The sequence below is a fragment of the Gasterosteus aculeatus genome, chromosome 1 (assembly GCF_964276395.1).
Source record: "Gasterosteus aculeatus chromosome 1, fGasAcu3.hap1.1, whole genome shotgun sequence".
Lineage (NCBI taxonomy): Eukaryota > Metazoa > Chordata > Actinopteri > Perciformes > Gasterosteidae > Gasterosteus > Gasterosteus aculeatus.
Genome location: NC_135688.1, coordinates 30046409 through 30074290, shown reverse-complemented (window position 1 = coordinate 30074290; position 27882 = coordinate 30046409). Strand labels below are relative to the sequence as shown.

General features: G+C 48.6%; 4 protein-coding genes and 1 long non-coding RNA gene across 19 annotated transcripts; 1 reads left to right on the top strand and 4 right to left on the bottom strand.

Annotated features, from left to right (window-relative positions):
* Nucleotides 1-7: 7 nt before the first annotated feature.
* abi2b (abl-interactor 2b) lies at nucleotides 8-10314 on the bottom strand. 13 transcript variants are annotated; one of them, XM_078102451.1, is made up of 12 exons: nucleotides 10138-10304; nucleotides 7747-7914; nucleotides 7474-7650; nucleotides 6988-7005; nucleotides 6527-6630; nucleotides 5490-5636; nucleotides 4412-4536; nucleotides 3931-4134; nucleotides 3006-3170; nucleotides 2748-2840; nucleotides 2140-2343; nucleotides 8-2041 (listed from the first exon to the last, which is right to left on the bottom strand). In XM_078102451.1, the coding sequence occupies exons 1-12, from the start codon at nucleotides 10252-10254 to the stop codon at nucleotides 1866-1868; spliced, it is 1698 nt and encodes a 565-aa protein (XP_077958577.1). In that variant the 5' UTR covers nucleotides 10255-10304; the 3' UTR covers nucleotides 8-1865. The 13 variants fall into 13 exon arrangements, with proteins under 13 accessions (XP_077958577.1, XP_077958578.1, XP_077958580.1 ...); XM_078102452.1 differs by lacking the exon at nucleotides 6988-7005 and having other exon boundaries at nucleotides 10138-10314; XM_078102454.1 differs by lacking the exon at nucleotides 5490-5636 and having other exon boundaries at nucleotides 10138-10305.
* An 813-nt stretch (nucleotides 10315-11127) lies between these two features.
* cyp20a1 (cytochrome P450, family 20, subfamily A, polypeptide 1) lies at nucleotides 11128-15440 on the bottom strand. The gene is made up of 13 exons (XM_040173067.2): nucleotides 15168-15440; nucleotides 14634-14683; nucleotides 14213-14379; nucleotides 13934-14079; nucleotides 13694-13861; nucleotides 13381-13459; nucleotides 12728-12840; nucleotides 12575-12629; nucleotides 12367-12487; nucleotides 12081-12192; nucleotides 11900-11964; nucleotides 11652-11741; nucleotides 11128-11475 (listed from the first exon to the last, which is right to left on the bottom strand). The coding sequence occupies exons 1-13, from the start codon at nucleotides 15237-15239 to the stop codon at nucleotides 11325-11327; spliced, it is 1389 nt and encodes a 462-aa protein (XP_040029001.2). The 5' UTR covers nucleotides 15240-15440; the 3' UTR covers nucleotides 11128-11324.
* A 247-nt stretch (nucleotides 15441-15687) lies between these two features.
* Nucleotides 15688-19880, bottom strand: LOC120817193 (transmembrane protein 237A). 2 transcript variants are annotated; one of them, XM_040173112.2, is made up of 14 exons: nucleotides 19660-19880; nucleotides 19363-19398; nucleotides 18314-18345; nucleotides 18192-18205; nucleotides 18037-18105; nucleotides 17720-17848; nucleotides 17535-17628; nucleotides 17266-17423; nucleotides 17048-17180; nucleotides 16769-16960; nucleotides 16601-16674; nucleotides 16426-16513; nucleotides 16200-16321; nucleotides 15688-16127 (listed from the first exon to the last, which is right to left on the bottom strand). In XM_040173112.2, exons 1-14 carry the CDS (start codon nucleotides 19678-19680, stop codon nucleotides 16063-16065), a joined length of 1227 nt encoding a protein of 408 aa, XP_040029046.2. In that variant the 5' UTR covers nucleotides 19681-19880; the 3' UTR covers nucleotides 15688-16062. The 2 variants fall into 2 exon arrangements, with proteins under 2 accessions (XP_040029046.2, XP_040029056.2); XM_040173122.2 differs by lacking the exons at nucleotides 19363-19398; nucleotides 19660-19880 and adding an exon at nucleotides 18737-19157.
* Nucleotides 19881-19988: 108 nt separating this feature from the next.
* Nucleotides 19989-27371, bottom strand: LOC120817157 (MAGUK p55 scaffold protein 4b). Of its 2 annotated transcripts, XM_040173030.2 has the most exons (21): nucleotides 27263-27371; nucleotides 27067-27188; nucleotides 26650-26727; nucleotides 26484-26567; nucleotides 26224-26355; nucleotides 23993-24074; nucleotides 23820-23905; nucleotides 23508-23582; nucleotides 23240-23436; nucleotides 22925-22983; nucleotides 22801-22818; nucleotides 22639-22680; nucleotides 22522-22542; nucleotides 22381-22395; nucleotides 22102-22143; nucleotides 21804-21977; nucleotides 21584-21664; nucleotides 21371-21464; nucleotides 21083-21191; nucleotides 20834-20968; nucleotides 19989-20600 (listed from the first exon to the last, which is right to left on the bottom strand). In XM_040173030.2, the coding sequence occupies exons 1-21, from the start codon at nucleotides 27318-27320 to the stop codon at nucleotides 20412-20414; spliced, it is 1893 nt and encodes a 630-aa protein (XP_040028964.2). In that variant the 5' UTR covers nucleotides 27321-27371; the 3' UTR covers nucleotides 19989-20411. The 2 variants fall into 2 exon arrangements, with proteins under 2 accessions (XP_040028964.2, XP_077958576.1); XM_078102450.1 differs by having other exon boundaries at nucleotides 22639-22818.
* On the top strand, nucleotides 26248-27438 carry LOC144407726 (uncharacterized). Its single transcript, XR_013467646.1, has 2 exons — nucleotides 26248-26376; nucleotides 26505-27438. It is a non-coding gene; the product is annotated as an uncharacterized LOC144407726 (long non-coding RNA).
* Nucleotides 27439-27882: the final 444 nt, after the last annotated feature.

Genomic DNA, 27882 nt, shown 5'->3' with positions numbered 1-27882 from the left:
CAAACAGATAAATCTTAATAATTTTATTGTCTTTGTTCTCATGATTTTACAAATATGATACTTCTGCAATTCAACTTTAACTGTGCAACACAATGGCATTATGGGAGTTAAACTGGACGTCTGTGAATCCTGCAGAACGACGGTCTGGTTGGATCTTTTTATTTTAGCGTCATCCTACGAGTGTTATGAAGCAAGAGTAAATTTATCCACGGTCACCTCTGGATTGTTGGGCAGGGGGGGCTCTTTTTTTTCTTTTTTTACCACTGACGTAATGACAGTCAGTCTCTTTGGGGTCAGAGGGGGTGACCTCTGGGACACCGGTACAGATGAGAACAACGGCATGCAAGACTCACATACAGACCCACTTGGTATTATTTCTCGCTCTTTTTTTCTTTTCTCTTTTTATAGAAAATAAAGACAGAAGCGCTGAGCCGTCGCAGACACCCAGCAGCGCCTACACAGACGGGGGGAGGGGGGGTACAGGTGGGCTACGGCCGACTGTTAAAACCATTTCAACACGACAGCTGGCATCTTTACATATTCAAAAAGTCCCGTGTGCAGGACGTAATACATCTCACATTTATATTAGGTCTTCTTCTACACCTTTCCACTACAAATGTGCTTTTGATTTAAAACTCAAATAGAAAATGCAGATGTGGAGTCCTGCGACGGTCCGTCCGCCCCCCCCCCCCGTTCGTCCGGGTTATTGCAAATGAAGTGACAACCTCTGAACAGCAACACGCACTTCAATATGGCACAAGCGTTTTAGAAAGGACCTCAATGCATCGTGGGTGAATATCAAAAACCAAATCACAGCATATCTAAAAATATTAAGACATTAATCCTCAGAGCAGACAATAAATGCCGCCCCCCTTTTCCTTTTCCTTTTTGAAACATGCAGTCTGCCGCTCCACAAGCAACAACAGATCCCGGACCTCTAGGTAAGCGCCAAAGAAACTAAAGTCTTTCAAATGCACGTGAACGCTGCAAACGATGAGCCGCGTCGGTGGAGCGGATATCGGTTTATTAATCACGCCAGAGTCCAGGTCCTTGTGCTCTGCCCTCTTCTTGGGTGAGGGGGGGGGGGTTTCCATTCCTTTTCGTTCAGAAACGCACACCCTGGTCCGCAAAGGGAAGCACGTGGAGACTTTGAGTTTAAACCTCGGAGGCGATCAAAGGAATCACCGCTGTCGTCTACTGTGTCACCTTAAGACTTGTCATGTGCTTTTCCTAGTGAATGTCAGCTTTGGCACGCTCTCTGATGGAGGTACCTAAACAACGGTTTTGTCAAGTACGGAAACTACTGTTCATCTCCCACCGAGGATATTGTTGTTGCATTATACTTTATATAATATATATATATATATATACGAGTCATATCCTCCAAGTCGTCTCTGCAGCGTTAAGGAGAAAATGGACACGTGAAGGCGTTCTCTCCTGCAGCCGTTTGTCCGACGGCTGCGACGTGGAAACCCGGTCCGACCCACCTGCTCACCTTTTATCCCACTACAAAAATCGAAATAAATATTCTTTAAAACAAGGGCAACAGAAAACGACAACAAAAAAAACAAAAAAAACAATGTAGTGGTCTCATAATGTAACTCAAAAACTCTCAAAGTACAATAAATCCATCGGCGTCCAGTTCTCAGCCGGGTGAAGGAAGAAAGAAAGAAATATTACAGGGGAGAAAAGCTCGTAGTGGTTGAGAGCGAGTGGGCAGCAGCTTCCTCTCCGCGTCCTCTCTTCGCCCGGAGGTGATCATGCTCTGTCTGATCAAAGTCTTTGACCTTTTAACCCTTGGCTCTCCTCCCCCCCCCCCCCCTTTCCCCCTCCCCCATCCAAACGCTCCCCAGAGGGAGGCTCGTTCAGTCGGCGTAGTGCATGATCGACTCGACGTAGTTGCCGGGGAAGAGGCCCGTGGTCCCGTTCATCACGCCCTCGTACCAGCCGTCGTCGTTCTTCTTGATCACGTAGATGATGGCGCCCTCCTGGAACGACAGCTCGTCCTCTTTGTCCCGGGCGTAGTCGTAGATGGCCACCACTGCAGGAAGGCAAAAAAAGAGAAGAGGAAATAATTAGAAAGGAATCGCTCGTTTGTGGAGGGGACGGCGCGGCTCGGATCCCCCTTTTCGGGCGCACCTTTCTCCATGTAGGTGCGTGGAGCCCAGGGCGGGTCCTCCTCGGCGTAGGGGTCGCTGTACTCCACAACCGCCGACTCCGACTCCTCCCCGTCATCCTCCTCCTCCTCGTCCTCGTAGTCCTCCGGCGGCGGAGGCGGCGGCACGGGGTCATCAAACACCGGCTCGTCGGCGGGCGGAGGCGGTGGCGGCGGCGCGTCGGAGACTAGAATTTTTTTAAGTTCCAGATGGGCGGGAAGAAGAAGGGAGCGAATCAGAGGCAGAGAAGAGCAGCGCGCTCCTCATCACGGACAATGCATGCATCCAAGGGGCGGGAGAGAAAGCGTCCATGCAGGATGCATAGAGACCACATCCACCACATCACCATGGAAACGTAACCATAATTCTGTGTGATTTACTAATAGTAAAGAGATTAGAACATCTGATCCATGCATTTAGAATTCAAGGTGAAGCAACATAAAGCTGAGACGAGCGAACTGTACTTCAGTGACAGAATATTCCACTAGAAGGGACGAATCACGGACGAGCTGTTGGGAGGACTTAGAACGAACTGCGGTCATGCAGGAGGAGGGGGGGCGGAAGGGCACGGTGGGTCTAAGGGCCACTTACTCGTCTCCTGAACTCGGGCCACAAAGCCCATCAGAGGCAGCTGGGGGGTGATCTGCATGGAGGGGGGAGGGGGCGCGAGCGGGCCTGCTATCACTGAACAGCATCGTTACACAGGAGGTGGAGGAGAGACATGAGAAGAATTAGAAAAGATCGCTTTCACAGTTAATAGCTTTGTGTATCCTGGTGGCTTGCAGGGAACATCTGTCAGAACGCACATATGGAGACTGTAGTCAGTCATTCTCAACCAGAAGGCAGTACCTTGGTTCTGGGCAAAGTGCGGCCCCCCGTTGAGCTGGCTCGGGTTGAGGGCGGCGTTGGGCTGGCCGGTGACGGAGGCGGGTCGGCGGTACGGCAGCGAGCCTCCGACCTGCGAGTTCTGAGGCAGCTGAGCGGGCCGGTTCATGCTGTAGAACTGAGCGGCACCTGCGGGGGGGGGGGGGGGGGGGGGGGGGCAGCGGAGAGACGTCAGCGAGGGAGGGTTTACTTTTCACCCCCTCTGGTGGCGTTTCTCTTTTGACCACTACAGGGGCTTCAGCATAATTGAGTTTAGCTCAGCGGGAAATCCTTCCAGAAAACAAATGATTTATTTACTAAAACTGAATGAAAAATACAATAATTTGTATAATCTCTCTCTTATAAGAGCAGCACTGGACATCAATGCACAACGACAAAAAAATAAATAAATAGAAAAATAGAGTCAATACAGACAAATGAAGAATTCACTGTAAAGCGCTGCACACACAGCTCGTGCATTAAACATCAACACACAGCTGATGAGCGGGATGAAGAGCATGAAGTCACTCGGATCAAATATAGGATTCACTGAACACATCCATCCGGTATGTATTGCCCCCAACTGGACTCCTCAGCCTAAAAGGACTTCTACACCAGAACCAAAACCAATGGGAAAAGGCCCCAGAACCCAACCGGGCACATGAGCTGTGCAAGTATCCGTAAACTGAATTAGAAGATAATTATCGGACTAAGATCTGAATGTATAATTATCACTAAACTTAAGAGTCATTGCAGGTGACTTCAACCTCCTTTATTACGAGCATCTGGATCCGTGGTGATGGCATGCTGGTGGTGGAACACGTCAGGGGCTGATGCATGTGAGGGGGGGGTGATGGAGGGGGTGGGGGGGGGGGGGGGGGGGGAGCTTCTCCCACCTTGTTAAACTCACCTTGTGCCGGGTTGCCAAAAGCAGCGGGGCCGGGGGCAGGTGGGCCCCCAGAGGCAGGGAGCTGGGGTGGGGGCGGGGGTACCGGCGGGATCTCTACGGGGGGGTTTGGGGCCTGTGGGGGGCCGTCTAGGGCAGTGGTAGGGGGTCCGGGAGTGGTGGCTGTAGTGTTGAGGGGAGGTTTAGCCGGGTTGGACGGGACGGGGGCTGAACCAGGGCGGGGTGGGGGTCCAACAGGTCAAACAGGTAAAGGAGGGAGAGAAGAGAGGTGAGGAGGTCAAGACAAGATCAGAGTGAGAAGGGGATAAAGGATTCCAGGAGATCCAGGGTTCCTACACAGCGTCTTTCTATTCGCTTCACGCTACAGCATGCAGGAATCCTGGATGCTCAACAAATATTAGTCCACCACCAGGTCAGTCTCAGGCGCACACGCACACGCAGACACACACACCAGTTGTGTGCTAGTAGCAGAAGGAGGCGTTACCTGGGAAGGCGTTGGGCGGGGCTGGGGTCGGCACGGCGATGGGCACGCCCACGCTGCCGCTGCCGCTGTTCTCTCGGCTGCTGCTGCGGCTGCTGCTTGGATGGCTGCCTCCGCTGCTGCCACTGCTGGAGGAGGGGGATGGGGGGGGGGCAGGCAAACACGTCAGACCACAAAAACACATCGGTGTCCGTGTGGTGTTCGGCTAATTCTGGTTAAAAATGGGAAATATGTCGCTTGCTCAAGTTCTTTATGGTTTTCATGTCTGCGTCAGTAAATCGCGAAGAGAAACTTTGATTTTTCAATCGTCTTCTTATTCACTGCGGTTTTCAGCTCATTTGCTGTGCTTCACTTTTAAAGTAAGTCCAAAAAGCTGCGTTTCCTTCTCAATAACTCTCGTTATTAACGGGGCACCCTGGGGGGGCGTTGATGTGTTAGTGTGAGCCGCTATGAGATGACACAGGGACAACAAAAGGAGACAAAGCGGCTGGAAGCCTCCCCACGGACACACGACACGCTGTGGAAGCATGGAGGCACGCGGGTGGAGGCGAGGTGGAGGGAATGAAATGTAGTGCAGATAAAGCAAAAGTGCAAAGGGGGGGGTCAGGGGAAACATTCTCACATCACCAACGAGGGGCGCAATGACTGCACATTCCATATAACTTAAGAAAAGGATCCTTGAATGTCTCTGGAGTTCAGGATGAGAGAGTCTCGTCTCGGAGCTGACAGGCCTTGGGGGGGGGGGGGGGGGGGGCACTGCCTACGTGACGGGTGTTACCAGAGGAACTTGTGTCTCGCCACGCGCTGATACAGTTTGAGAGATCTCTACCTCTTTTCCTCCACCCGGAGAGCCCACAGGTGGGGGATTTCAAAATAAAACCAAAGCGGCTCCCTGAGAGCAGGAAGTGTTGATTAAAAAGGGGAAAGTTGTACAAACTTTAGGTGGAATATTAAAGGAGGGAGTAACTGCGATTTCCATGAGAAGTCATTTCAGAGAAGAAGGGAAAATGTTCTCCAGCAGGAGAGGAGAGGGACGGTAGAAGAGTAGAGAGGCATGCTGGGAAGGGGGGGAAGGGGGTACCTGTACGTGCGGTTCCTCTGATTAACGGATGCAGTGCGTGCAGGGCTCTGCAGGGGGGGCGCCGTGTTGCGCGTCGGGCTGGTGACGTAGTCGTTAGGGACAACGGGTGGACGCACCGGCTCAAGCGTCCTATAGGGGGAATGGCGCCTGCGAGAGGGTCAGGAGGACACAGGAGTCGAGGTGGGAAAGGGGCACCCATAGAGAAGTGGAGGGGAGGGGGGGGAGGAGCAAGAAACAAACAAGTGCAAACTTAAAAAATGGGGTATGACAGGTGATGAACATCTGGAGGAGGGTGGGGGGGCAGTTAGGTGATACAGGGAGACGAGGGCCACAAAACTCTGGTATGAAATAAAGTCCCTGACCCACATATTGTGAACCCATAACCTGCTCAGTCTTCTAAAGGAGGGAAATGACTGAGATGTATTCAGTCACAGCGGGGTGACCGTCTCCGAGCACGGTTGCTATGGCAAACGTTGCTATGAGGAACATGGGCCATGAGGGGGCGGGTCACAAACTCACAACTGAAAAGTAAATTCTGAAGGAAGAAAAAAGAAAAACCACCAGACAACAAATGAAAGGTAGGAGGTCTGCTGGTAGCCGACGGTGCTCTATGAGGGTGGAGCTGAGGTTGATCGGCATGGGACCAACACACAAACACACACTTTGAGGCCGATATGAAGGGCTGGGGACACGGAGACACTACAGACTCTCCTGGGCGGGACACACGGACAGACCACAGAGACAGAAACTAGAATGTGATCGTCTTTCACATTGGACTAAAATCTCATTTTAAATATGTTCTTGAACAGGATGTCCAGCATTGGAAAGTAAAGTCATAAGTAAATAAGCCCCATCAGTCTAAATATATTCTTTGGGAGCGAGCAACGATCAGAGACGGACAGTCGGTTTTTAAATGGATTTCAACCCCCCCGAGGAGGTAAAAGGGCTGAAAATAAAAATGGGAGCCAACAGGCCCGTCTGGAGGGCCACAGGGACACAGAACCAGTCCTCACGTCCATCTGGACTCTGCTACATACCCAAGGGTCCCTTTACCCGACATGGGCGGGCTCGGTGGCTTCTGCGTGGGGGGGTTTGTGCGAGGGAGCGCGCCTCCTCCGGCCTTCATGCTCTGAACGCCGGCCTGCAGGAGGAGAACATGGAAACGTGATGGTTAACCCAAAAAGGACTTTAGAGACTGAATAACGTCGTTGAAAGGAAATTGTATTTATTTACCTAAATGTTGATACCACCCTCAGAAGTGTCTGATCAATATGAACGGCTGTTAAAGTAATAACGCCTCGCTCGTCTCTTATTCAGGGTACTTTAGGGGTTCATTGTTGTGAGACCCCGGCGAGCCGTTTCCAGTAATTATGCAAAGCTAAGTTAAATATCAACACAAATGAGAGCGGTATCAATCACAATCTCAACAGATGATATTTGCAAAATGATTCAAAACAAAAAACTCTTTTGTTTGAGGCTTTTAGTTTGAAGGTCTTACCTTAAACCTTAGCAACCACTACGGTTTATTATAAAGACACATTTAGGCAAGCAGAGAGAGAGAGGGAGAGAAGAATAAATCAGAGGATTAGTAAGTAAGGAAGAGCAAACAATTCTTCATGCACGAGGCTCATGAAAGCTGGTGGGAAACAAAAGCGCAGTGTTCAAATCTGAAGAATTTCGTCTTTGAGACCTCGGTGAGGTTGAAAGGATTTTCTGGAAAACAAGCTCGCCTTTGTTCACGAAATCAGTGGGAGGCGAACTTCCCCAGAAATCCGCCACTTTCACCATTTCATCGAATAAAGAAGATCCTCGCAGAGGAACCGGTTGGCAACAGCAAGTGAGTCTCCCGACGTGGGAGAATTTAGTTGGGTGACGAAAATCGCAGAGATTCCCGGATAATTACTTCTAAAAGAGTAAACCGCAGCCCTTTACAAAGTTAAACCCCTGAAAGCGGGTGGAGGAGGGGGGGGCGCAAAAAGCCCACCTTGACCCCGTGGCCCATGTCGTCCAGCATGCTGTAGTCCACGGGCTTGCGGATGTAGCGCACGGGCCTCTCGGGGTTGGCCGGGGCGATGATCTTGTGCGTGCGGGATGTGTTCTTGTTGGTGGTGAGGATGCCGATCTCTCGCCGGGCCACCTTCTCTTTGTGGATGTCCACCGTCTGGGAACAAACAGGACACAGGGGGGGGTCTTTTATTTCAACACTTCAACACTTTTAAATCAAGTCTGTGGCTTCTCTGCGCATCGCCTGGCGAACCTGTGAGATGTGGTTGATGGAGGACTCCATGCGGCGCAGCTGCGAGGCCTGGATGTCGAGCATCTGCAGGACGTTGTTGGCCAGAGTGTTGATCAGGTAGGCCACGCTGGCCAGGGACTGGGTGGTGTAGTTTTTTGTCTCCTCCAGCGCCCTCTCCTTGTCTGGAGACTGAATGAAAGAAAGGAGACCGTAGACTTTTATTTTAAAAAAAAGACACTTTTTGCAATTAGAAAGCGGCTTCTAAATGTTTCAGAGGCAAGAAGGAACATTTTGAAGGACAAGGAACGTTAATGGAGCCGCAGGCAGAGTGAAAGGAGACGTGAGCGGCAGGGAGGAACGGTTAAAGAATACTAGCACATCTATTTATGATCACATCTTCTTAAAATGCGAGGATTCGCAGCTGATGTCGTTGCCTCTTTGGTTTTTCATGGTTGTCACATAAACAACTTGAGGACTACATATCAGAGTTGTCTCAAGTTCTACTTAATATGATTGAGCCACGCATGCCACAATAACGATGGTCATTTTCTGTCCTGGTGATGAATTCATCTGTTTGATTTGCATTGAGTAATGACAAGAAAAATAATTTGTTGCACCCCTGAAACCAAATGGAAATGCACTTCTTTCTGCGTGCATAGCAGCAGCAGATTGATTTGAACACTCTGGGACACAACAATCTCCGCGCGTGATTGGATATTGACTTACTGACTGATTTTGTTCTCGACAGCAACACTGCGAGAGTAAAGCGTAAGCTTTTATTTGAATTTCTGTTGCACGTCAAATCTCGATATGAGGAAATGAGAAGAATATTTACAAGAGACTGAATGGTAATAATTTTTTTTGTGTATAGGGGGTGGTGGGGTGGGACGTGACATTAAATAATCATGGCCCTGAATAAAGATGAAAACCTAATGAGAGGCAGCGCAATAAGGCCAGTCCTCAGAGGTGTCTATTCTCTTTCATGTGAAACGCGGGGAGCGTGTGATGGGAGGTAATTCACAATTCAATCCGACAAATCATCAAACTTCTGCCAACCGGCGGCGTCCTTTAAAGGAAGCGTGCAGGGCGCAGCATCCCTGGATCACGCAGACGAACCGGTTATGTGACAAAAGGGCGGGAGCGAAGCTGCAGCTTCTCCCTGCAGGGCACAAGAGACATTTTGGACGTACCGGCCACACTTGCTAATAGACTGGTGATATGATCTTTGGGAGGGGAGGATAGATGCATGGATCAGCACGCCTCAGTGTGATTGAACAAGTGACGGATTGCTGTTTAAGTCAGGGAACAAAGCATCGGACTAAAATTAAGGCGGCGTTTTATTAAAACAGAATGACCATCTGTAGAAAAAAAAGAGGAAGATTTTTGTAGTAGAGATGGTGAAAACCAGCTTGATTCAACAAACTAACCTTACCAATGCTACAAGGAAACTGGCTTTAAGGCAGGACAAAGGCGAGAATTACAACCGTGCCAACATCGCAGGGCAACCTGTCAGACCGGTTTATCACCTTACATGCCAGTATCACACCTCCTCCTCCTCCTCCTCTCATAACACTATGGACACAAATGTCGACCCCTAAAGAATTTATAGGATGGAGAAAGATCCTGCCACAAAATCGCTCCCACCTGCAGAATACCACAACGCAAAAGCTCTGAATGGGATTGATTACACCCCCCCTCCCCTTCCCCCTACACACACACACACCTCAATGCTACGCATGTCAACAGCAAACGAGTCCCATCTTTCACAGAAAACGCCACATAACAGTGACTTTTCCTCGCTGAAGAGGCCGGTGTGGGTGAAGCGATGGAGGCTCTAGTGGTGCATCTTTAATGGGGTGAAAAAGCCTCAAATCACGTGTTTCGTTTCAGTCCGACGCGATAAATCAGTGGTTGTTGGGAATATTGTCACGGCTGTTAAATCTTCTGTCAAACCAAAAGATCGTCGCAGATTAATCTGATATCCCGTCCGGCCGATGCTCGATCAGCTGGCCGCCGAAGCGACATCGATTGATCCCGCACGGGGAAAATACATGGATTTTCGCGGTGCCCGTGGGGTTATTTAGAGAGTGGGGTGATGGCGAGCAGCTGGCTAGCAGGCTACCCGGCTAACGACGAAGCCCAGGGGGGATGTACGAGTCACACGTATCGATCTGTCGATGGAAATACAGACTCATAAGCAGCATCAAAGCTCCTTTACAAGAATGAGGCGGCAGAAAGACGAATAAGTCATTGACATGCCTTTCCAGTGGCTTGTGTTTGCTTTAGCCGTTGTCAGCTAGCCAGCTGCCTAGCGTTAGCAACAGCTAGCCTAGCATCAGTTCGCCCCTCCGCGACAACCGTCAAAAAAACAACAAGAACCCGGTGATTTATTCCACGGACGTGGCGGCCTACCTGGACATAGTTGCTTTCGCAGTATTCCGCGACTCTTTCCAAGTTAGTGAAACTGTCTAGTAGTGCGCTCCGTCCAGCTGGAATCTCCTCTTCCAGAAGCATTTGTAGCTCGGCCATTTTCACATCTTTAGCAGAGCTCTGTGTGTGTGTGTGTGTGTGTGTGTGTGTGTGTGTGTGTGTGTGTGGCGCCTCTTGCGCCCCCGCGGCTGCACGCGGTACTGCAGGACGAGCAACTAGTGGAGAGAGGCGTGAAAATGCATTTTGTTTGCTCCCAATAGTCGAAACGCTTTTGTAAGTGTGGTCTGCAAAATATATATATATATATATATTTGATGTTGTAACATTTTTTTAACCAGTTATGAGTTCTGGGATATTGCACTTTCCCACTAACTCAAAGACGCCTTTTTTCTTTTCTTGTATCGCTGCCTTTTCAAAGGCAACGTCATAGAGAACGCCTAGATCATGTTGGGAAAAAAAGTATTGCCCAAGGGCCCTCCAGAAACACATTAGCTAATAAAGGGTGTCTGTAAAAATTAATTCAATTAAATATTTCAATACGCAAACTGAAACCGCAATTACCAGGAGTGGCACTCCTTTGCCACTGAAATCTGTATTTGATGTTGGACATTTTCCAGTTAGGGCAAATATAATTAAAAGTGTGACACGAATCAAAATAAATCTTTAAACATATTTAATTATGCGTAATATGCAACAGTGTTTAAAAAGTGGATGAAATGTCTAAATGCCACATTGGCCATATAAATAAACAAGCGCACAGTTTATGTTGACTCAAGGTAACTGCACTGTGTATTACAGAAAACATTTTCCCTACATCGTGAAGTGTTTAACCACTGCGTTGCCCCACTTTTACGGATTCCATGAAGTGCAAATCTAACGTGCTTAAGGCCTCAGATTACCGTTTGTAAAAAGCACCTGTCAGACAACCTATGACTGTACAGAACAATCTATCTACCAAGAATAGAAAATGCATTTAAGAATCTTTCAAATTACCAGTTTAATTCCAAGTAGTGTCAACTAACAATGTTGAAAAAGAACAGAAAGAAAAAAAAAGAATTCTGTGGCACTGAAATAAAATAGTCTATACGCCGGTAAATCCTTTAACTGAGATAAGTTGTTCTCCAGGAATCCAACTCGTCAGCTCTTCTCCCCGCAGTGTTTTGTAAAGATTATCTTCTTCTGCTGACGGTGAGCCAGGTTTCGTCCTTCGGCGTGGACACCAGCTGAGATCGGACCTCCACGACGTGTCCCTTCAGCTGGTGGAGCTTCAGCTGGCGCACCAACGCGCTGAGCAGCACGGTGGCCACGGTGTAGGCGAACCTGAGAGAGACCGCGCATGTCATCGCCTTTTTGACAATAGCATTGAAGTACGCGAGAGATCCAAACACAAGGGCTCATCTAAACCGGACTCCCGCCCCCAAAAAGAGAACGTTAAAAGTGAAATGTAGCGGAGTGTGTGCTCGGGTCAGTTCACGTGTTTTCATGTCAGTCTCTACCTGAGCTCTGGGCACGTTTGATTTCCAGAGAAGCCGAGCAGACAGAAGCTCTTCTCCACCGATTCCTCCTCAAATCGATCCGGGTCGAACCTGATGAGGTCACAGGAAACCCCGTGTTACAAATCAGACTAATCAATATATAAAACCTGCTGAGTTCAGCATGTGGACTCATAGTCCCCATTCAATTGTAAACAGACTTTCTGTAGTGCGTTGGTGAATTATGATGTACATAAGTCAGTAAATGGGACCTGTATGGGGTGCTCCAGGTGTCAGAGTCTTGCAGAACCACCCCCAAAGCGTAGATGACCAAAGTCTGAAACATGGAATGGAAAAAAACAACCTCTTTGCGATGCCCAGCTGCATAATTCATGTTACTATCCCCAAGGCCTCTCTCCCGATGAGCTGAGGAGAAAGAAGGCAGGCAGATACCTCTTTGGGGATGACGTGTTGATCCACTTTGCCCTCCACTCCTTGGAGGCGAGCCGCGACGGGGGTCAGCTTGGCAGTCCTCACCGTCTCGTTGAGGACCTGCTGGCAGTATCTTTCCAAGGGCACAAATGAGATCGAGGTCATTGCACTAAACAACCGGGCATGGGTGGTATTAGAAACATCATCTGTAAAATCATGGAGTTCTACACTGAAATTAGAAGAATGCCACATGTGTATTCTAAGATCTGAACTGAGATACTAGATGTATTAGGTCCGAAGTTCTTACCTGAGCTGAGGGATTTTGTCCAAGGAGATTGGGTCTGAACCCAAAACCTCATCCAGTTCTTTGTACAGTTTGTCCTGAACGTCCTCTGAGGTGGACAGGAAGTGAAGCGCCCAGATACACACTGCGGAAACACAACATTTAACACTTAAGCTTCAGGGAATCACAAGAAAAACATAACTCATTGATGGACTCATTGATGGACACGTACAGTTTGCAGTGATGACGCATCCGGCCAAGGTGAAAACCATACAGTCCTCCATGACCTCAAACAAGCAGAAAATGTTAGAGTTGAGTGCTTTTAGGGGAACCAGCTTCCCTCTGGGCTTTAAACCTTAACCTGAGTAACCTGATCAGTGTTCACCTGCCGTTCGGTGAGGCTGGACTGGAGCAGAGCGTCTACGAACGCCGTCTGCTTCTTCTGGGCTTTTCTTTCCTTCACCACTGACAGCAGCATGGACTCCATCTCCGACAGCGCTGAACACCCGGAGAGATAAACATAGCAAACATTGTCGTTTCACATCGGTTACTTCTCACACTTTTTTTGGCATGAAGACGCAGCTGACTGACACAAAAAAAATGAAAGGCAGCATTTTCGAAGATGCATCTCGCTTTCCAGCTCTTGGGGCAGCTTCTAAAGTGAACTCCAGCAACACCTGTCGTCGGCAGGTAAATCAATAAAAGTCCACCCGATCAGTCTCTGTTCACAAAGGCGAGGTACTGAAAGTGTCGGTTATTCAGTCTCCTGAACTATTGTCTGTCGCGCTGCTCCACAAACACAAAGAGATCACGGCTGAGCCTCTGCAAACTTTCCCCCGTCTCTCCACAGCTGAAACAACGATAGAAGCCCCACGCGGCTCACTCATGTCAACACACGTGCAAACACACAGCGGGTGCAAGAGATCAAGAAGAAAACCAGAGTCACTAGACTCAAGAAATGACAGACGGTGGTTCAACGACTGAACATACATGTCGGCTGTTTAAGCCGAGAAAACTCGTGCCACCTTCCTCACTCACCCTTCTCGTAATTCCCCTTTCTGCTCGAGCTCTTCTCCAGGGAGCCGTCCAAGTAGCCTTTTCCGATCTCTGACCAGATCTGGCGAGTTGGGAGACCAGGGAAGAAACTAAATAAAGTGACGGCATTCAGCAGAACACAAGCAGGCCAGATTCCAACAGGCGTGGAAACTCAGCAAATATGTAAGAAGATGCAGAAGCCGTCATTTGATGGAGAAAGACAGGAAAGCTGACAAGCAGTTGAGGGATGTGTAAGAAGTACGATGCGCCCCCCGTGCCATCGGCCTCGTCTGGAAGGTGGGGAGAGCTGTCTCACCGCGTCGTGGTTCTTGCGGAAGGAAAGGACCTTGGCGTCGTCTCCGAAGCTCTCTCCCAGAGCCAGCTGGGTGACCGTCTTCATGGCCAGACCCAGCAGGTGGGCACACAGCGGGGTGTGCTGAGACGCTGGGAATGACTTCCACTTTCCAACCAGCTCCTCCACGAGCTACACAGCAGAAGACGCGTGAGGCCCTTTGTCTGAATGCTTCATTTCAGTCGTTTCATGACAGACACATACCTTGAGCACAAGCGGGAAGTTGCTCTTCAGCGTGTTGTTGATGGCATTCTCGTACACCTTTTTCCTTATTACTGTCTCGGCGGCCCCGCCTCCCATTGCCGACTGGTAACCCAGCAACGACTTCAGCATCGTCTCAAAGGAGTCAGCTAAGAAGAGCAAAAAAAAAAAGTCCTTTTTCGTTTAATCATGTCTTCCCTACAGACATACAATGAGAAAGGCCTCCGTTGGGTTTTGGCGACAGGAATACCAAGGCCGCATGGACACCGCTGGCGCTCTTACTGGTGTGGTTGGGGTTGATGTGTTGCCGTAGCTGGTGCACGGAGCCCAGGCTGACCACCGGCCGTCCGCCGAACCAGAACGACGCCACCGACCCAAACTCCCGATGCAGGCTGACGAGGAACTCGTGCAGGCTGCCTCTGTCCACGATGTCCTGCAGGTTCCCATCCCTGGGAGAGCAGACGGAAAGGATTCGGGTAGAACACAATAGCCGGGATGACGCGCACGTGTTGCATGCGTCCCTCTAAAGGGAGCTCAGTCTTTAGGCAGCCGCACACACCTGGACTAGTTTACAGGGGAATTACAATAAATCACATATGCGACACAGGCCTCATGTTGCAGCACTGGCCTCATATTATATTTGTTTCTGTGTAGTTAAAAGTGAGGAGCAGCTGCTTTAACAGATGTGAAGGTGACGACTTACTTCTCATCTGTTGGATTGAGACCCGGGATGCCAGAGGCCCTTCTGGATGACTGGAAACATGATTGGAGATCATTTCTTTTTTAAATTGACAGTAGACCTTCTGTCTTCTCTGATAGAGTGGCTATCACACTGGAATACACGTCAGTTTAACACTTCCTCGCTTAGATTGTGTGACACCAACGTTGTCTAATATTCTAATAATAATAATAATAATAATAATCTAATTCTGAGGGAGAAATCGGCAGACAAAAATCACTTTACACTAGTTTGGGTGAAATCACCACTTTGGCAGTTGCCGCCCGTTGTGAATCTTTACAAATGATTTTTCGCTGACTCCTGTTATCGATTGGTGTGATGGATGTCAGCCGAAATAAAAAAGGTAACACACTTGGTTGAAGATGTCGTATTCCGTTAGATGTTTCCTCTCACCGGTGAGCAAATGAGCAATAAACGGACCGTCTTTCGGGAGAATGTTGCTAACGCAACGCTAGCTAACCGAGCGTTGGGTTGAGGCAGACTGCCGCGGTGACTTACCGGGTACAAATACAAAACGGCGCCCACCAAAATGACGACAAACGTAACGGCAAAGATGGCAAAGTCCAGCATGACTGCGCGCTTTTAGTAGCAAGACTTCGGCGACTTCTCCTCCCGTGTGTCCGTACAACAGACACCGTTACCACGTCAACAGAAACGTTCGGGGAGAGACGGGCACTCTGGGCTCGACTACAATGGCTGGACCGCCGGCAGAGCAAACGAATCGATCTCAGAAAGAATATGTATTCGTTTGATACAATAATGTAATGCATAATAGTAAGATGTATCGAATTAAGATATATTGGAGAAATATAAGACAACGATCACTGTGGGAGCTATGATTTAGTCATTTATTCTTAAATATTGATATTTGATAGTATTAAGATAGCTTTTTGTATTTGGTTTAATCATTTTTTCACATGGTATGTGTAGTTTTGGGGTTATTTAAGGGCATAGCCAGGTACAGGACCAGCATGACATATAGTTTTTTACCAGCGAGACAGCAAGACAGAGCACTGCATAGGAAGGCAGCAAAGTTTTATTTTATGTGTTTGGTGGATCTTTGGAAAATGTGAACAAAAGGAACCGATTGCCTGGACAATACACTCTCTTGCTGCATTACACAAAAACAAACAGTAGGTGCAGCCAGTGGCCCTTTGATTTGTAGGACAAATGGCCACTACAATCACCTTATATATAAAAACACTTACTTCCCCGTATGTCAAAAAGCGGTTGGATTTGTATAATAAATATTTATAAAGAGACAAGCACATTCAAAAAATACAAAAATAATCTACATCACATTCACAGTTCACTGACAAATTTCAGTGCAAAAATATTGGGCAAAATGACATCAAAGCTGTACAGTATGAATACGAGCAGAAGTATTTATTCCTCAGGCACTCATCTCTGATTTGTCCTCTGGCTTTGGAGGTTCAATCGCCATGGTTTCCAGATACTCTGAAAAGAAAGCAAAAGAAAATCAAATATTTTTTCTTTTTTTGGGAGATTTGCAGACTCTTTTTCTCTTACTGTCAGTGTAGTCCGTTTCTGGTCGGAGGGCGATGAAGATCCAGGCCAGTCCCACCAGCACAGCCACCACCAGGTTCACTGTCACCCACGGGTGCAGAATCTGGTGCTCCAGTCCTGGCGGCCTGGAGGAAACAAAGGAAATGTGTCGCGTACCATAGTACCAAGATAGAAAGATCAAATGGTACCATAGTAAGATAGAAAGATCAAATGATCCCCTCATCCTCACCATAATGTGGTGTTGAGGGTTGGATACAGGTTGATTCGATCGCTGGTCATCTGCTGGCTCAGAGAGAGGACCAACGCTGAGAAATACACTGAGCGGCAGACAAACAAAGCGTGTGAAGGGACCCTCGGACACCAGGTCGAAGGTAATGATGTGACAGTAAGTAGTGAGGACTCACAGAATGAGGCCAGAGCGACTGGGTTCAGCGTGATGAACTCACGGAGAGCCATGGAGCTTTTGGCCAGGTTCACTCTGAAAATACACAACAGGTTATCTTTGTCAAATTGCAAACCTTTAAATAACAAACTGTTGTGCCAGTGATGCGGGGTTGGGTGCTGGGCTTCACCTGTCAAAGGCGGCCACCGTGCTGATGGCGAGTAGCATGTAGAGCAGCGACTGGGCGGGGTAAGCCAGGCTGTGGTACTGCTCCAGCAGGTTGGACAGAGTGGTGAGGTGCCGTCCGGCTAGAATGTACACCACCGTGATGTTCCACATGGCGTAGCCCGCCAGGAAGCCGTGGCAATACAGGCCGAACACCCTGCACCACGTGCAAAGGAGAGGAGACGTTCAGGGAGGGGGGACCGCTTGGACACATCTAGCATTGTGTGAGACTCGTCATCTTCACCTGAAGCCTCCGTGGACTCGGAGAGACACGTCTCTGGTGCTCCAGAGCGGCTTGATGTGCAGGATGTCCGTCATGGCGTACATCTGGTCGCTAGTCTTCCTCCGGTCGGAGCGCTCAGCGGCCTGGAAACGCTCTGCGCGGGGACACACGGGAGTTACCGACTCGGCTTCTGTCCAACGGACCGGATCACTAGTTCTTCTTCTTTTGTCGTTACTCACTGTTCCTCTCAACAAAGACTTTCCCCACCGGCTGGCTCTGACCCAGCGGGGCCGAGAACAGGGGATGCTGGGAGATCGGAGGCGCCGTGTCGGTGAGGATGTCGTCCTCCTCCACCTCCAACTCATTGGAAAGCGGCGACTCAACAAATTTGGTCTTCCTGAAATTACAAGAATAAAAGCATAAACCATATATCAATATATCAAATACGTTTCACTCTTTTTTCTTTCTATCAATTGTGTGGCAAAACACAGGATTGTTAATTTCTTACTTTTTCTTTCTGCTTTTTTTAACCACTTCTTCTCCATCAGTGGTCTGATCCGCTGTGTCGCCGTTCACCAGGTCGGCCTGGTCATCGTCCAGATCTGAAACCATGAATTCACACATCTGTAAACCTCTGGGCTGGCAGAACTACAGCGCTGCATGAACGGACCAAACCGCGTCCTCGGTCCTCACCGACGGTTGCTGCTTTCTTCTTCTTCTTCCTCCTCTGAGTCGGCGCGTCCGTTGTGGATTCAAGGGGAAGCTGCTCTACGACCTGCGATGCCCTGCGGCTGCCGAGGCCTCCCATTTCCATCCCAGCATCTAAACCGGTGACATTGAGGAAATGTTTCAGGCTAACCTTCTCACATGCAACGCTCTCAACTGTGAAATGGTTCGAACCGGCGGTGTACTTAAGTATCTTTGGCACTGTTCAAGGAGCTTGTTGTGCTTAATGCGTGGGTGCAATAGCCCTTCAAATGCAGGTAAGTGAAAGGTTTAAGGTTACGTACCGCTCAAATGATCGGCTCCATTGGACTCCCTTCTCACTTTCTTCTTCTTTTGTTTTAGTGCTGGTACTTCTGTACAAGGTGACGAATGATGAAGTTAAATGAAATCAAGAATTTGGGTAAAAACCATTGGATGTATTCGTCTCATCCGGACTCACCAGCCGTGTCTTGACTTCATGTTTCCACGAGTCCGAAAAAAAGGAGAGAAGCAGTAGTTTAGTTTGACTGTTTTATTGTAGATTAAGGGGTTGTGTCACATTAGAAAAAGACATTCACCTACCTGGGCATAGTGGGAAGGGATCGTTGTCCCCGCTGGGACACAAAGAGAGAAGCAGGAGTCAAGTTTTGTTCTGTGTATATTTCTGTTTCCAATAACCTCAAATGGAACAAATCTTATTTCCCCCCCTTCTTTCTTTTTTTTTTGCTACTTAAGTGACTGAATGTTTGAGTTACAGTATTTACAAGTATTTCATACCATTAGAGAAAATAAATATTGATTCACAAAAGAACAAGAAAGAAATCGGGAATAAAAAGTAGGCACCTCTACATTGTGAAGGTCCAATCAAACGAAGCACAAACACAATAACAAATAAATCACCTTTCCTCTGACACAAGGAGCGAAGTTAGATTTAAAGTGTACAGGAACATTGCGCGAGCCGTTGGGTAAATGTCAGGGACTGCGTGCAGTCCGATAAGAACTTACCGACATCTTTCTGGCCATTTCACCCACAAATCCAGTAAGATTGAAGAGCAGCTACGCAACACATCCTGTTAAATCCTCAGCTAAATCCGTGTCCATTCATCCGCCAGGACCGGGGATTACTCAGGACAGAGGTCACACGACGCCAACCTTTATGAACTCTTGTGAGTGTGTGTGTGTGTGTGAGACGTACAGTAATTACTCTATATATTGCCCCTACATGCAGTCAGACAACTTATGGACAACTTTTAATTTACATTTCAGGTTTAGATAAGTGACAGTTTACGTGTAGAGTTCTACTGCTTTGGGTGAGACGCGATTTAAATCCTGAACATCCTTTTCATTGACCAGCTATGAAGTAACAGGATATTATTAAGTTGTGAACCACTAACACGTGTTTCCAAATTCACCTGATCAAGTTTGTGAACGTAAAGAAAATCGAGAAAAGGCTTGATTGTGTAATCGATTACGTGATGAAATTAGAAGCTCCCTCAAGTGAACAACGTTCTTCCGTTTAGTCAGTTTGTTCTCTGCGTTCATGGAGGTCCTTTTATAGTTTAATATAATAATAAATGGAGTAGTTCCGTTTCTTGGCGGTCGTAATAAAGGGACATATTTGAAGGACTCACCTGTGGAAGAGGCGGCAGCTCCCTGGGTTTCATTTTCTATGAAGGTAAAACACAAATCCATAACAAGATCTTCAAGTAACGCGAATTTAAATGCGACTCATTAGCTGTTCGAAGCTATTAGCTAACAGTTAAAGTTAGCCAGCGTTTGTAGTTCAAACAAATGTGTTGTTCAAAATAAAGTTCTATTAAAAGTCTAGACTCGAGACCATTTGAAACCTAACAAATAAGCAAACAGCGTTCTGAGGCAGCACTTTATTCACCAAAGCGACCGTTATGTGTGTGATAAATAAACGTTACCTTTGAGCCTCCCGTGTCCATAATGTGGAGTTTCTCTCACAAAAGCGACTTTACATATTCATCCTGCTAAATTATTAGTTGATAGGTAAGTTATTTAGAGACAATAACCGTTTAAAAGTGAGGAAACTGTAAAAGTTCTTATTATAATCATTTAACGTGTTTATATTCTGCGAGCGGAAATGTTTTACCCGGAACTATTTCAGCATCGGACACAGACTTCCGGTATCTTCAAAATAAAACCTCCTATTCGAAACACCCAAACAGATTAATGAAAGTCGTACGTTTGTGAATATTGTTGAAAGTGGTTTGTTGCTGTAACAAACAAGTACAAATATAAATCGATCCATTCTTTTTGTTAATGTTTATTACATTTGTACGCAATAACATTTTAGGCTAGAGTAAACTCATGAAATGACAAGAATTTAGCATGAAAAACCATCACTTTGTAAACATATGTTCTTTGTTGCAGGGCTGTGTTTCAGAGAAGGGAGCAGGGCAAGAATGATCTTCTACAATAATAATAAGTAAAATATTCAGCTCCATATGTCTCTAATAATCAGGTGAATTAAGCAACTACCTAAAAGATGGAAATGGTCGCATTTCTTTCGTGCCCTACCCCCTTAAAAAATTCAAATGGATTTACATGTTAAGATTTCACAGTGAGAAATGTGTAAAACAAAAACCATTGCTGCCATAGTGAGAGGAGGTTGAGTTTCCCTCTTCCCCCTTCGCCGCCACCCGATCCTCCTCGCTTACGTGGTCGTGGGTCGTATCCAGCTGGCAGGGACCCACTGCGGCTCGTCCTGCGCCTTCCTCACTGCGGTCAGCAGCTGGACGCAGGAGTCCTGCAGCCTGTCGTTCACAATCACCTGGTCAAAAAACGCCCAGTAGTGAGACTCGATCTTCCGGGCGGCTTCCTCCATCTCCTGGAAGTCTTCCTCCTGATTGAGGAAACAAACGTCTCAACTGATGATTTCCAATAGGTTTTGTTCTCTTATCGTCTCTTCTCTACATTCCTATTTCGATTTTCACTTCAAATCAAAAGGAAATTGCTCAGAGACGTAAAATGTCTGTGTCACCGTTTAAGTATTTGGTGTCTTCCTGAGTTAACAAAAGCAGACGTTTTACCAGAAGCATAATCTAGAATCCGGTCAGGGGGTAAAGGGGGGGTTACTTTGAAAGGCCGGTTGATGTAGTAGTTGGTGGTGATGTACGAGTCCTGTCTGGTCTCCTTGAGGCGATCTTGTGAGGGCGGCTTCACGTAGATGATGTAAGCCTTCAGCTCGTGGCTCCTCACTGCATGGATGGCCTGAATCAAGAGTTGAACATTTAAAGCAAAACTTTTAATGACAAGTCATTAGAAGTACAACAAAAAGAGATTGTGGTGTCTGGAAGAGGACGGTAATGTAACTGCTGCTGCTACATTTGGATCGATGTCCATGACGCAGATCTTTCCGCTGAGTAAGACGTCCCTCACAGACTCGATGCTGGTGCCGTACAGATTCCCTCTGTACTCCCCGTAATCCAGAAACCTGCACAACAACAAGGAAGGAGTCACTAGTACTCAATGCTTAAACATGCACACCTCAGTAGAGCTCTACCTCTACTTGACCTTAAGTTAAAGCTCATAAATAAGTGGGTATATTTAGTATAAGAGCACAAACGCAGTGCGTTTAGTGTGTTACATCCATTACTCATGGTTCAGTTGTACCTGTTGTTGTACACCATGTTGCCAAAGGTTTCTCTGCTGATGAAGTAATATTCTCTGCCAGACTCCTCGTATCCTTTGGGTGCTCTCGTGGTGTCTGGGGAAGGAAAGTCTGGTGCCGTTTCTCTGTCATACGGACAATCACTTAACAACAAAGGACCATCGGACAAGCTGATTCAATCCATGAAGTTGATTCTAAATCTGGTCTTTACGTACGAGGCACGGCTCCCAGAAAGAGGTTTGGGTTCAATTCAATCAAGCGCCTCCGGAGTTCATTCACACCCACACCGGGCGGGCCTGGATGAACAGGGGAGAGTCAAACATCTCGTAGCAAATTCATTTAAATCAAATGTGATCGATTAAATAGGTTGTGTTGCTTAAACAGGGCTGGTGAGAAATACAAGACATTAAACAATGAGGCCTGTGACAAGTGCACCTAAGAGGGCGATGAGGCGGTGTGCGTCCTGCGGGTGGCGCTGGTAGCGCACCACCTCCTCGTAGGGGCTGCCGAGGCTGTTGGAGCAGCTGCTGGGGCAGCGGGTGTGGCAGGAGGGCTGCGTGGTGCTGTGAGACCGCCGCCGACACAGACGCAGGCTGCGCCTGAAGCCCGCTGGGAGATGAAGCTCACGTTAACGTTTGAGAAAAGATCCGGCGAGTGTGTAACAATCGAGGGGAACTGTGCGTGAGGGATTTATAGGTGTGCAGGTATCAGAGCGGGTAAGAGCCAGAATTACCCAAGTAGATGTCTTCAAGGTTGCTGCAGCCATCATCCTCCCCTGGTTAAGGAGAAAGATACATACAATACAAAATTGGCTCAATAAATACATTAAAACTAGTATGTGGAAGACCAAGCCTGACTACTACTGCTGATCCTTGGATCAAATAATAAAATAATAATATTCTGGCACTAAAATCTTAAATAAAATACATGGAAAAGATTGAAACTGAAGGTAAGTGTAAAAGCTTGTATGGAGCTTCCTCCTTTCAGGGAGATGAAACTGAGGTTCTCTCACCTTCTCTGAGCTCCTCTGACATTCCGCCGGCAGACAGATGCAGAGTTTGGAAAAAAAAAAAGGGACCAAGGATTCAGATTCAGATGGAGGGAGACAGAAAACAGAGTCGGAACCAGATGACATCAACAAAGACTTACCTACCAGATTCAAATGCCTCCTCGTCTGACAGGAGGGAAACAACACAAAGCGGGGGGATTAATCATAGAGCAGCAAAGACGTGCAGCCGGTGTACGTGTGAGAGATTAAACGGAGCTTTACCTGCTTCGACACATTTCTCGTCGAGGGCGATCAAGTCCTCCTCTGTGGGGGGAAAAACGGAGTTCTGCTTTGCAAAGCGAGTTATGAATCGCTGGTTTTTGGAGCTAAATGGGGAGAAAGCGACAGGCGGCGTGTGTGTGTGTATGTGTGTGCGCTCCTTACCTTCCTCCACCGTGCTCACTTCAGCGTCAGCGGGGTGAAACACAACACAAGTCACACAAAGGGAAACGGGTTGCAGAGAGGCCGCGAATGGTGAAGCGCTGACAGCGAGTTCAGGGGGACTTACAGGTCTGGATGCCGGCCTGTGGATGATACGGCTGAGACCACCAGACCTCCCTCTGCTTCCTGGGACAACACGCAGATTACGGCTACATGGCGAACCGAATACGTTTAAAGATCGGCTCCGCGGTTACACCTGTATGGTCTAGTGGCACCAGCAGCAGTTTTTCTTAGTAGCAGTTTTGAGGGACATGAATGCAGAAGTTAATTCCTATTGCTGGTTAAATTCTAGCCAACATTTGTAAAAGCATAATAACCCCAATAAAGAAATCTCTGTCCTCCTTAACGAGGGCATCCCGCCCTCGTGGGCGGAGCCACTGACCGTCTCAGCAGGTTGGAGGAGGGGACGAGGCCGGCGCAGGCCGAGCTGCTGGGCAGCTTCTTGGCCTGCCACCACAGCGCGTCCGTCTGGTCCACGATCTCCAGGACGTCGCCTTTCCTGAAGCTCACTCCGGCGTCCGCGCAGGGGATGGCCGGGTCCTGCTGGGGGCTGTAGTCCACCAGGGCCCGAACGTAGAGCTTCACCAGAGCGGCTCAGTTAGCAGGATGCCGGTGTGTGTGTGTGTTTGTGTGTGTGGAGGGTGACTTACCATCGTCTGGTTGTGGACCGGCCTTTCTGTGATGGGAATGACCTTGAACATGATGGTGCCCTGCGACCTCGCTTGCTGATTGTTTAGAAAAGAAGACATACAGGATGGATTTGTTAGCCGATATCAGGCTGATAGACTTGTCAAGGATGAATAGAGGATTTGGCTTAACGTATAGGCACCACTTCAAAACAAATGTCTACTTCCAAAACTTCTCATCTTCTACATCAGTCGGGATCAGAAATGCCAGAAATTCCCTAAATTGCTCTTTTTCGTACTATTTCCTTTATTTTAGGCCACAAAGAACTGACGTACCACAACTTGGATGACCTGCTCAGGTTCCAACCCGTCCACGGGAAAACCGTTCACCTCTACGACCCTGTCCCCTGCGTGGAGCAGACCTGCACACACACACACACACAATAATGTCAACGTCTTCTAGTAGTTACTAGTAAGCTGAACTGGTGGATTGAGGACAAAAGGCTCACCACTGCGATCAGCCAGACCTCCATGAATCACCCGAGCGATAAAAATCTCCCCGGTGATCTCATTTCTCTTTATAGTGGCTCCCTGGAACAGAGGAGAAGGAAAACAGAGAGTAAATAAAAGTTGCGGTGAGGTGGGGGACAGGCCACACGAATCGTGACGGGACGTGAAGACGGATGTGGTAAAAGAGATCGGACACGAAGGAGAAGTGATGAAGATCCCGGGACGAGACCTCCAGCATGAAATGGTCCACGACCGAAGGAAAGGGATGAGAAATGCGACAGAAATGAAGGAATGAATGACGGCCATCACCGTGTGCGCCGGCAGGTCGGCCGCTCTGTGGAGACGGCGTGAAAGGTCCAGACGCTGGAAACTCTGTGGGCGTCGCTCACGTCGCCTTCTTCTTCTTCTTCTTCTTCTTCTTCTTCTTCTTTCTCCTCCTATTCTTCTGCTGCTGGTTCGGGCGAGCTTCCAGCTTGGCTTCGTCCAGCAGGCCGTTGGTCAGAAGGCGGGCGGGCGCTTGGTGCTCGGTGGGCTTCTCCCGCGGGCTCCTCCTGGTTTTCGGGGTGGTTCGGGGCGAGAGAGACACAGAGAGACAGCTGGTCCCCTGGGAGGTGGAGGTGGCGTCCAGGGAGCTGCCGAGGGAGCTGGAGGAGGAGGAGGACAGAAGCGAGGGGATGGAGCGCGCCGGGGAGGGACGCTTTGGAGATCTCTTGGGCGTGGGGTCCCGCTCGGCGGGGTCCGGCCCGCCGGTCTCCGCCGCGGTGGCGGCCAGGAGCGCCTGCAGCCGGTCCACCACCTGAGAGAGGAGGGTCAACGCCTGCGAGTTGTCCTGCACCGCCTCGGACATGCGCTCGGTGGCCGCGGTCATCCTCTCCCCGAGGAGCTTGATGTCTTTGGTGCTGCTCTCCATGGAGCGGGCGGCCAGCTGCACCGCGCTCCTCAACTGGTCCGGGCTCTCCTGCTGGGCCGGATCCACGGGGCCCGCGGGGGGCAAAGCCGCCCCCCGGCGAGGCCACATGGGGCTCGGGGGAGCGGTGTGGACGCGAGGGCTCTGGCTTCGCAGCCTGTGGGGGACGCCCGACGGGAGGCAGTACGGCGCGGCGAGACACGGCGGAGACATTGTCCACCGCCGGGCTGCGCGGGGGCCGCTGGACTCCACCTCATCCTCAGCGCCGCTGTCTTCCACCATGTTGTCTCCAACGACAAGAAACAGACATTAACCACCCGGGGACACCCACGGGTAGCTGTGATGAAAGATGGAGGAGCACCAGTGACGGGGGCTTTTCTTACCAATCAGAACCGAGCTGAAGAGCGACGGCGCCGAGCGGTTCCGGCTCTGATCCCAGAGCAGCTCGGAGTAACAAACCCTGCACCGGCCAATCGGCTTGCGGCCTGCGGACTGGCAGCTACCCGGCGGCTTGTGATGGTGCTTTCTCTTTAAACAGATGCACAGGGAAAAACCCAGAGGAGATACAGACGAACGTTGACAGATGCCTGGAATGTATTTTGTTTCTCCGCGTTTAGGAGATCTGTAGCATCAATAGACAATTTCTAAAATGAGGGATTATGAAATTCAAACATCTGGTTTCTCTTGGATGCAGTCAGCGGTTTGATTCACATCTGGCACAAAAACACAGCCTACATGTTCAAACAAATCTTCTGTCAGGCTTCTGTTGTTGTCCTGTTTATTTGTAACGTATGCACGCTGAAGATGTTTATTCTAAATGTGAAAACATGAAAATATTTCTCAAGATTGGTGACTTGGCTTAGTTCACCCAAATCACAAAATGTACGTTCATACTGATCCCTATATTTTGTTTTTTTATGTGCAAAACCTTTTGAATCTGCACATTTTTCACTTTGTAAACCCACATTTTACCAAGAAAACACGCTCGAATGTTTCAGGTTCACGCGTCTGCATTGCAATTGATAAGCCGTCATGAATCCTCCCGTGTTGCAGGCTGCGATGTCCAGGTTCTCCTGAACGATTTAAATGTGGTGGACATAATAACAGAAACACCTGTGAGCATAACACGATTGAACCCGGCGGCACGGAGGCGTTTCTTTGTTCAGGAAGGCTTTGGGTTAAAGTGGAAATCTGAGAAAAGATGGACATTCAAGAGTCTGGTTGTATACGACTTACTGTCTTTGCATGACCTGACGGGTCTGAAGCCTTTTCTATGTTCTGGTCCTATTTGAAGCGTTTGCATTGAGGCGCTGTGAGGCTCACCAGTGGCTGCTTGTTCTTCACCAGGCAGATGATCCTGGTGGCCTCCTCGTCGTCCGGCAGCTTGTCCGGCATCGATGGGAGCACCGGCTCATAGTCCTTCTGGGCCACCGTGTCATGAGCTGAGAGAAGAGCCTGCAAAAGCACGGAGATCAGGTGTGTTTCTTTATTGAAATCCGCCGGCTCGTCGATAATAACAAAGCAAAGTTTTAGGATTTCTTCTCACAAATACAGGTGAATAATGTAGGAAACGACACTGAAACCTGCAGGTTTGGCTTCCTCAGCAGGCTGTAGAGCTCTTTGGCTTCTTCAGAGCAGCCCGGCAACGCGCGGATGTCAGCCAGCAACTGCATACAACAACAATGAAACGCATGAGGAAAAAGACTGGCACAAAGTGAACAAGAGCAACAAGTTGTTCACAGAACCAACCTGAAGTGAAAGTCCGGACGCGTAGTCCAGAGCTGGTGCTGGAGAACCTCTCAGGTACCTTTGAAGACACTCGTAAACCTGAAACAATGGGATCAAATGTCTCAAACTTTAATAACAACAGCAGTATTTCAAAAGTTTGAAGGTATAAATCTACGCTAGAAAACTGGAAGCCGTTTCACATCCCGTCTTTATGAAAAAATAAGTAGACTTGAGCTCCTGACTGAGAAAAGACAACATTTACCCTGAAAAGCACGTCGTCCAAACTGACACCTTTTCTCCTCATCTCTTACTTTTATCACTCACCATTTTATCTCCACGGTCTCATTCATTGAGTGCTTTTTTTGTGTATGAGCATTCAACTAATGTCACTGGGATACTGGAAGCAGTGTGTGTGTGTGTGTGTGTGTGTGCGCGGACCTTGAGCAGCGACTGCAGCCAGGAGGCGTTCAGCAGGCTGTGGAGGATCTCCGCTCCGTCGATGTCCTGATTCACCGACCGCTGCACCTCCTGGATCACGTCGCTCAGGATCTGACGCAGGCCTGCGGCGCACCACCACCAGTGTGAACAGGGAGCCGAAGGGCCGCCGCGGCCTCGCAACAACGCGCCCACTCACCGTGTTCTCCTAGTTCACAGCAGGGGTTCAACACCTGAGCCTCCACCGCCTGCCTCATGGTCACCGGGGCCCCCGACCTTTGACGCCCAAGCAGGGGGGCGGACAGGAAATTCCTGGAGACGTGAAGGAAACCCGACAGTGTGACGTGTTGTTATTAATAAAGAATAACTAGTCTTCGTGGACTACGTACTAACTAGGTCCCACCGTTTGCATGTTCGTGAATCCTGTCGGATAATATCTATAACAGCGAGCCCTGTGGGGGGGGGGGGGGGGGGGGGGGTCAAGGCTCGCTGGTACACTTTGCAGCAGCTTGAAAGAGTAACTGTGATGAAAACAGAGATGTGCAGATCCTAATCTCTGGCAATGCAAAGACCAGTATCAAGTCCAATCTGGTATTTGTTTTGCATTACATTCAGCTGCAATGTCATTCCAAGGATTATTAATTCCATTTTACAAGAACAGGGACACTGACAAGATTGGGCGATAAACGTCACCAGTAAAAACCTCTATGCCCGTAATCATGGCTGTAAATAAACAACGACAACCCCATTAAGACATGTGTTTAACCAATAGCTGTTGGAAATAAAATAGAAGGTGCTCCTCAAGAGGTTCCTCGTTAA